General features: G+C 45.0%; 1 protein-coding gene across 1 annotated transcript in view; it reads left to right on the top strand.

Moving 5' to 3' along the window:
• Positions 1–1612: 1612 nt before the first annotated feature.
• The window catches only part of LOC308256661 (uncharacterized protein), a gene marked incomplete at both ends in the record, with an annotated part of 30430 nt that continues 22347 nt past the window's right edge, over positions 1613–9695 (top strand). The window contains one exon of the mRNA XM_080684946.1: positions 1613–1785. Within this exon, the coding sequence (XP_080541072.1) occupies positions 1613–1785 (173 nt within the window). The remainder of the gene's footprint in view (positions 1786–9695) is intronic.

The raw sequence follows: 9695 nt of genomic DNA, 5'->3' as shown, positions 1-9695 counted from the left end.
AGCGGTAGGGGGGGCAGTTTGGAATGAGCAGGCCAGCAGGGGGCAGTTAGGGGTGAACAGGTCAGTGGGGAGGAAAGATGGGGGAGAGCAGACCAGCAGGGGGGCAGTTGGGGGGGAGCACACTGGCATGGGGGACAGTTGGGGGTGATCAGGCTGGCAGGGGTCATTTGGGGGCAAGCAGGCTGGCATCAGGGGGCAGTTGGGGGCGAGCAGGCTGGCAGGCAGAGTGGTTAGGGGCAATCAGGCAGGCAGGCAGGTGAGTGGTTAGGAGCCAGCAGTCCCGGATTGCGAGAGGGATGTCCGACTGCCAGTTTAGGCCCAATCCCTATAAACCGGCAGTAGGACATCCTTCAAGGGGTCCCAGATTGGAGAGGGTGCAGGCCAGGCTGAGGAACACCCCCCTCTCCCCATGCACGAATTTCATGCACCAGGCCACTAGTATGTAGATAACTTAGTTCTGCTCATTTAAAGATAGCATGCCTTTTTTTTCTCTGGATGCGTTAAGATTTTTCTGCATGTTCAATTTTTAGCAGTTGGACTATGTGGTGTTTCTAGGGGTGGGGTTGTTTAATTATAAAATGTTTTTGAAATGTTTCCCCGAGCACAGGACTGCTGATTAGTCCAGGCCCTATTCCTCAGTCTGTGCCCAGATTGTCAAATGCACCTGAGAAAATAAACAGTCATGATACTAACTAAGGTCTCCAAGAGCCTCCCCTCTGGAATTCCAGGCCAGCTCACCATTCTTGCTTCCACAGCGATCTGCGTTTTGGAATAGAATGTGTATAATTCATCTGACATGCAGGACCTTTGACCTGTGGTAATCTATTTATCCTAACTAGAAGGGCAAGTCTGAGGTCCCTCTTTTCATCTCCATTTGAGGGGAATTTTCAAAGAGAGAATAAAACTGAACAAGTCACAGAATTTCAGCATTGGAAATTTGTCTGCCCACCAACACAATGCTTGACCTATCTGTATAACACCCTTGAGTTGTCATCCCTTTTTTGCAAACTGCCTGGGGAAGGACGTTTGCTAACCCCCAGGCAACAGTGCTCCTAGGATCTGTGAGAATTTTGTCTTCAGATGCCCATTCAGGCTCGTGGAGGACCTTCTCCTGCCACATGGCTTTCACCCTCGTTCTGAGGAGCATCACAGAGTAAAAGTTGGGCAAAATATGTTTGTTCCACATGTGCAAATAACAAGGACCTCAGTCGTGTTTCGTCATTAACCATTTCTTAAGCTGATGCAGCGTGGAGGTCCACATTCCATTTTATTTCTCTGAGCTGATCTCATTGTCTGAATCACGCTTTTCACCTGCTGCTAAGCCACAACCTACTCTATACAATCAGGCCAGCAGGGGAGCAGTTAGGGGTGATCAGGCCAGTAGGGGAACAGTTAGGGGCGATCAAGCAGGCAGAGGGGTTAGATCCTGACAATTACCCCATTCGTCCTTTTAATATTTCATAGATTACTTTCCCATTGAAAAGTAAAACTAGATGAACATCACATCGGAGAGAAACACCCTTGCATGCCAGTCAGCGCGGGCTGTGACCCTGTCACTTCCGTTCACAGACAGGGAGAGATGGAGTATTTTGTCCTCGATGACATAGGCTCGATGATTCCGAACGAGGCCATCAGGAGACTCATCTTGCCGATGACAGTTCAGCTTTGCCATCTGATCATGTCCACGGAGAGGAACAACGTGGAGAGTGAGACATTCGCCTCTCTGGAGAAGGCCGCAGAGGAATTGGCTCAGGCGAGTGAGGAGTTCGTGCAAATCGCTAAAAGGTAATGATTTCAAAGAATGTGAGCCCTTTACACTGACACGTCTGCAGAATGAGAGTAATAGAGCCTTGTCTGAGTCAAGTCAGGTGTGAAAAATAAATTGATAATACATAAAGAAGCCCTGCCGGTGTGGCTCAGTGGTTGAGCATCGACCCCATGAACCAAGAGGTCACTGGTTCGATTCTCGGTCGGGACACATGCCCCGAATTTGGGCTCAGTCCCTAGTAGGGAGGCATGCAGGAGGCAGCTGATTCATGTTTCTCTCACATCAATATTTCTATCTCTCTATCCCACTCTCTCTCTCTCTCCAAAAATATCAATAAAAACACATTTAAAAATATAAAGTAAACTTGCTTAATATGTTATTAGTTGGGGTGTAATTTCAATATGAAAACATTTCAGAATTAGTTGACTGGGTTTTGCATTAAGAAGCAGTTGTATGTCCCATCATAAGGTTTCTAGATTCATTCCTATTTCACAGATTGTTTTTATTATAGAGAGAAGAATTCTCAGAGTTGTCTAAACATCATTTTCATGTCTACCATTCAGTGCATGGGGCCTGGTCCTTTTAGTAAACCTGCATGCAAATTATCCTATATAATAAAGAGCTAATATGCAAATGGTCATCACGCTCTCATGCCATCATGCCCTCACGCCTGTCATGCCTTAATGGCTCAGACACTCAACACTGGGGAGAGAGGAATGGGGACAGCCAGGCTGCAGCCCAGGAGAGGGACAAGCCGTCCCTGCTCCATGGTCCCGGGTGCCTGCGGCTGCGGCCTGGGTGAAGCTGGCCCGGGTCCTGGGTGCTTGCCACTGGCCAGAGGGAGGGAATCCCAGGTCCTGGGTGCCTGTGACCAGCCAGAGGAGGGAATCCTGGGTCCCGGGTGCAGGGCGAGGCTGAGTCGGTTAGGGGCAATCAGGCCGGTAGGGGAGCAGTTAGGGGTGATCAGGCCAGTAGGGGAGCAGTTAGGGGCAAGCAGGCAGGCAGGCAGAGGTGGTTAGGAGCGATCATGCAGGCAGAGGGGTTAGGGGAGATCAGGCAGGCAGGCAGGTGAGCGGTTAGGAGCCAGTGGTCCTGGATTTCGAGAGGCAGTTGGACATTCCCCGAGGGGTCCTAGATTGGAGAGGGTGCAGGCTGGGCTGAGGTCCCCCCCTCCTCCACATGAATTTCATGCCCTGGGCCTCTAGTTTCCATATTAAATTCCAATCCCAGATTTAATAGAAAAGGACCTAGTTATAGCAACAAAACTGAACTCTATAAATGAAAGTTGATTACAATTTACATGTTGTAACAAAAGTGTTACACTTTTACTGCCCAACCGTACTGTAGATGCTGCTAGATTTCCTGTGTTTGAGTCCCACCTGAACACTTACTAATTGTCTGGATAAATTCTGAAATCTGTCTGTGCCTCATCTGTCAGGGTAGATGTGATAACCAAACCTCCCTCACAGGACTGTCATCGGGGCACGAGAAAGTCACCGTGCCTGGAGCATGGCAGCAATGAACAATTGCTTCAGATATCTCTGTCAATAGAAAGAGTCCCATAAGTATTCCCCTTTCATCCAACAGCATGCACTGACCACCTGCCAAGATGTCAGGCACAGTTCATGGTGCTAAAATGCAGAATGAGTAAGACCTTCACAGTCCCTGCCCTAGGAGCAGAGGAGCTAACAGAGGAGAAAGCATATAACTATATCAACTGGGAAAAGCCTAATACCTATCGCTGCTGTAACAAGTTATCACAGAACTAGGAACTTGAAACAACACAAATTCATTCCCCCACAGGTGTGTAGGTTAGAAGTCGACAGGCCTGATTAGTTTCTCTGTTTTGGGTCTCAGAGACCAGAATCAAGGTGTTGGCAGGCCTGACTCTTATACAGAGGCTCTGGGAAGAATTTGCGTCTTCTTTCAAGTTGGCCAAATCCAGTTCCTTGTGGTCATGGGTTTGAGGAATCCCTTTCTTAAGGCTGTGAGCCAGATGCTGGTCTTTGCTCATCAAGGCTGCCTGCATTCCAGGCGTGCCCCCACCCCCTGGCCCCTGGCGCCCACAGCGATATCAAGTCAAGCTCCTCTCATGCTTCAAACCTCTATCTTTCTGATGTCTGCTTCTGCCTTCCTCCTCTGCTTTCAAGGACTCGTGTGATTAAAATTGAGAGATGACCCTGGACCCACCTGGATAGTCCAGGGTCATCTCTCAATTTTAAGGTCAGCTAATTATCACCCTAATTCCATTGGTAAAGTCCCTTCCCAGCAGGACCAGATTAAGATTTGATTGACTACCCAGGAGGCGGGGATTTTGAGGTGGGGCATCTTTAGAACTGTCCACCACAGGACTTAACAATTAAGTTTCCCCTGGTTGGAGTTGCTCAGTGGTTAGAGCATCGGTCCCACGCTCCGAAGAGTCAAGGGTTCGATTCCCAGTCAAGGGCACATACCTAGGTTGCAGATTCAATCCCTGGCCCCAATCAGGGTGAGTGCATGAGGCACCCAATCAAAGTGTCTCTCACATCAATGTTCCTCTCTCTCTCCCTCCTTTCCATTCTCTCTAAAACTCAATGGAAAAAATATCCTTTGGTGAGGATTAACAAATAAAAAACAACACAAATTTAATGCATGTTCTCAGATTGGGGACAATTAACAAAATTTTTTTCCTGTTAATCTTCACCCAAGGATATTTTTCCCATTGATTTTTATAGAGAGTGGAAGGGAGGAGGAGGAGAAAGAGAGAGAGGAACAATTGATGTGAGAGACACATCAATTCATTGCCTCCTGCATGGGCCCTGACTGGGGCCAGGGATTGAACCTGCAACCCAGGTACATGCCCTTGACTGGGAATAGAACCTGGGACCCTTTGGAGTATGGGACTGATGCTCTAACCATTGAGTGTACCAGCCAGGGTAGACAATTAACAACATTTGAATATTGACTTTGGATTAGATAATAGCATTGTGTCAGTGTTTAATTTCCTGATTTTGATGATTGTTCTGTGTTTATGAAAATGAACATCCTTTCCACAGGCAACCCATGTTGAATTATTTGGGGGTAAAGAAGCATCATATCTGGAACTTTCTACACACACACATATGTACATGGACACACACACTGACACATGCACATACACCGACACATGCACACACACATCCATACACATGCATAGAGAGAAAGAGAGAATAATAAATATGGCAAAATGAGAACAATCGGTGAATCTGGCTGATGGATATATCAGAGTTTGTTACATTATTTTTTTTTTAAATATATTTTATTGATATTTTACAGAGAGGAAGGGAGAGGGATAGAGAGCTAGAAACATCGATGAGAGAGAAACATCGATCAGCTGCCTCCTGCACACCTCCCACTGGGGATGTGCCCGCAACCAAGGTACATGCCCTTGACCGGAATCGAACCCGGGACTCTTCAGTTTGCAGGCCGACGCTCTATCCACTGAGCCAAACCGGTTTCGGCTTGTTACATTATTTTTGCAACTTTTTTGAAAGTTTGAAATTATATAAAAATAAAATATTGTTGAAGATAATCATGCTCAAAAGTTAAGTGACTTTGTTGAAGCTGGTTTGGCTCAGTGGATGGAGCGTCGGCCTGCGGACTGAAGGGTCCCGGGTTCGATTCCGGTCAAGGGCATGTACCTTGGTTGCGGGCACATCCCCAGTGGGAGGTGTGCAGGAGGCAGCTGATCGATGTTTCTCTCTCATCGATGTTTCTAGCTCTCTATCCCTCTCCCTTCCTCTCTGTAAAATATCAATAAAATATATATTAAAAAAAAAAAGTTAAGTGACTTGGAAATAAAAAGGATTCAAAACTGTGTATGAGTCGTCAAAATATTGAGACTAGGATCACCATATGGTTCAACAACACCGCTTTTGGGCTTATACCTAAAAGAAGTGAAAGCAGGGACTCGAACAGATATTTGTACACCCATGCTTATAGCAGCATGAATCACAACAGCCAAAAGCATCGTGTCAACATTTAATTTCCTGATTTTGAAGATTGTTCTGGGTTTATGTAAAATGAAAAAATCATGAAAAAATTGCCAAGATATTAATTTACTTAGGAGTTTGAGACCATAGTGATTGTACACCAATTTCATAGTCTTTTGTACATCCTAAGTTTTCTAATGCAATGCATTTTGTAATCACACAAAAAAAACAGTACGTTAAGTTTGAGAGAAGTTAAATGTCCTTTTGGTCTGTTTCAGTAGTTAAATGTCCTTTTGGTCTGTTATGGGCAGGTAAATTATTTATAAAGAGAATTATCCGTGCTCATGACCATGGGAAACGGTCCAGCCCATCCATTGGGGCAATACTGCAAACAATGCGTATTCTGGCTTGGGCTGGGCTCCCTCGGCTGTCAGGCTGCTGCTGGAGCCGAGCGGGAGAGGCAGAGGAGGCCTCAGAGCAGGCCAAGCGTGGGCTGGTGAGTTCCAGTGCTTCTGCCAGGTCAGCTCTCAGGAGCCAGAAAGAACACAGCACGGCAGCAGAGCAGAGCTGGCAGCAGGCAGGGCGTCGGGAAGACCCCACAGGGGAGGCCAGCACAAGTGCATGCTTCCTTTTGTTTCAAAATATATCCTATGGGGGCTATTTAGAAAATGCGAATGAAACGAGGAAGAAAAGAATTATCCATAAGCCTACATCCCAGAGATAACCACAACGAACACTGGGGTGTATATTTATTCCACACATTTCCTCTTTCTCTCCCTCTTTCCCACTTCCTATTCCCATCCTTTTTTCTTCCCATCTCTCCTTCCTTTAAAAAAAAACATATATAAAGCACTGTGTAACTATGTGTATTTATATCCCTATATACACCTATGTATCCATGGATACGTAGATGTATATGGACTTCATATATGTGCAAGCAGGGATATGGATATGTAAAATTAGTCACACTGATTGGTGAACAGGGCCGGCCCCTGGGTTGCCTTTTCCAGAGGTACCATTTGCTCCAGAGTCTGGGGACTGAGCAGGGCCTTTGAAGTGTGCCCTGCACAGTCAGCATGAGCATCCTGGCAGCAGCTCTGGGAAAGACGGTGCTAAACATCAGTCTCTCCTGGACCTTGAGGTTGGGGGTTTCTAGTTATCTTTTTGTTCTGATTTCTAGTATAATTGCACTGTGGTTTAGCAAATCCTTTGTATAATTTAAAAAATATATTTTTTTATTGATTTCAGAGAGAGGAAGGGAGAGGGAGAGAGAGAAACATCAATGATGAGAGATAATCATGGATTGGCTGCCTCCTACAAGCCTCTACTGGGGATGGAGCCCACAACCCAGGCATGTGCCCTGACCAGGGAATCAAACCCTGACCTCCTGATTCGTGGGTTGATGCTAACCCACTGAGCCCACTGGCCAGGCCTCTGTATGATTTTTGAGCCACGTTTTGTAGCCCAGCATTTAGTCTATATTTGTAAATGTGCCCTGTGCTCTCAATTAGACATGCATTCTATTACTGGGTGTATATGTCATCTAGGTCACATTTATATGTTCAGATCTTCTGTCCCCATTTGCTTTTCTTTTGTTTCTCTTCCTTCCTTCCTTCCTTCCTTCCTTCCTTCCTTCCTTCCTTCCTTCCTTCCTTCCTCCCTCCCTCCCTCCCTCCCTCCCTCCCTTCCTTCCTTCCTTCCTTCTTTCCTTCCTTCCTTCCTCTGAGAAAAGTGTGATAAAAACCTCTCACTGTGATTGATCACATTTGTCTCTCCTTAAGCTTTTCTAGTCTGTGGCAGTTCCTTATTCTTTCTTTGTCTTTCATGACCCTGGCACTGTGATAGGTACCAGTCAGTCATTTTGTAGAATATCTATCAATTTGGGTTTGCCATTTCTTTTTGTTAATTAGATTGAGATTGTGCCTTTGTGGCAAGGATACCACAGAAGTGATGCTGTGTCTCTTGTCATGCATTCTCTCATGATGTTACTCTGTCTTGTTACTGGTGATTTTACATTTTATCATTAGGTTAAGCTGTCTAATAGACACCTCCACTGCTTTCCCTTTGTGACTGGAATCTTGCAGTTTCTCTTCAGACTTTCATGCATTGATTCTAGCGTCCATCATTGCATCTTTTTAAAATATATACATATTTTTATTGATTTCAGAGAGGAAGGGAGAGAGAGATGGAAACATCAATGATGAGAGAAAATCCTTGATTGGCTGCTTCCTGCATGCCCCTTACTGGGGATTGAGCCAGCAACCTGGGCATGTGTCCCTGACTGGGAATTGAACCCTGACCTCCTGGTTCATAGGTCAACCCTCAACCCCTGAGCCACACCAGTCGTTGTGTCTTGCCTGCAAAAATTGATATTGTGATGTTTGCCTAGTGATAATTTTTTCATGTCTCACATGTATTAATTGAAATTCTTCTGTATAGAAAGGTTGTCCTTTCTCTCCCATTCAATTACACTTATTTATTCAATTATACATTATAGACTCATGGATATTTATTTGATTTTGTGGGTTTTAATCCAATACTGTCATCGTTTATTTTATCCTTCAGTTCATTCCTGCTTTGGTCACTGGGGGCTCCTCCCGTGGGCTCTGGTGTTCTTAAGAGACATCTCCATTTTTTTTAAAGCACTTCCTTATTTTCCAGGCTTATCTTGTCTTTTTCCAGTCCCAGCCCTGGGTTCTTTACTGGGGAACACTGTTTGGAAACCAAGATGTGGGCTCTAAATGTGCTCATGAATGACCACAGGTGTCGGTGTTCCTCCGGCCTCAGCAGGCAGAGTTAAGATTATATGATGTATGCCAATGCATGGATGCACACTCCTCCACACTTACTTCTCTGTGTCTGAACACATATTCATAGGTAACATTCATTCATATATAATCATCCTGATACCTTCCATTTCAATCCAGCATCATCCCTCTCCTTATTTGCAACTTTTCTCCAGCAGTGGAAATCCTCTCATGATCCACAACAGATCCACTTACCTGTTCAACCCTCATATACACATGAAGCTACAGAGTTCACCCGTAACCATCTGAGCCCGAGATGGACTAACTAGAGGGCAGTTTGCATGCAATTCTTATTTTTTTAGCCTGACCCTACCCTGGAAAAAATGCTGTTCTCCAAAGTTACCTAGGTTAGTTCTTTTCTTGCCCAAAGTATTTTAATGTTATTCATTTGTAATTGTATTCATTTTGTATTGCTGCATCATAAATTACCACAAATTTATCAACCTAAAACAATACCCATTTATTATCTCACAGTGTCTGTGGTCAGAAGTCTGGGTCTGGAGCAGCTGGTTCGCTGGCTCACCAGGCTGGGTGACCTGGTGACCCAAGTGTTGACTGGGCTGCAATCTCACGTGAGGCTCAGGAATCCATCAGGCTCACTGGCTGTTGGCAGAATTCAACTCCTTGGGGTTGTAGACCTAAGGTCTTGACATGTGTACCCCTCTACAATGTGACAATTTACTTCCTTCAAGGCCAACAATTGAGTGTCTCTTCAATAAGGATCCACTCCCTCTGGTAGGCGCTCACCTGATTTGGCCAGGCCCACTATGATAATCTTTTGATTAACTCAAGACAACTGATTAGGGACCTTAATTACATTTGAAAAAAAAAATCCCTTTTTCATATAACAAAACATAATCAAAGAGTGACATCCCATCCAAGTCACAGGTCTCACCCACAGACCACGAGAGGCCATTGAACAGGGCGTGCATTCAGGGGATGGGAACCTTGGGAGCCATCTTAGAATTCTACCATCTTTCATAACTAGTTAGAGTCACTTCTTACTTTTCACAATTCATTCTGGGGTTTCCTTACATTCTAGGTATATTTCCTGATGTATTCTTTCTTACCTAGGGTAGTAGACTATAGACATTGTTGTGCACTTTCACTTTTTAAAAAAATTAACAACATATCCTGGAAATAGAACATATAATTTTACAAAAATATCCT

Source organism: Plecotus auritus (assembly GCF_963455305.1).
Source record: "Plecotus auritus genome assembly, chromosome: 8".
Classification (NCBI taxonomy): Eukaryota; Metazoa; Chordata; class Mammalia; order Chiroptera; family Vespertilionidae; genus Plecotus; species Plecotus auritus.
The sequence above is the reverse complement of the archived record's forward strand: the minus strand, read 5'-3'. Positions and strand labels throughout refer to the sequence as shown.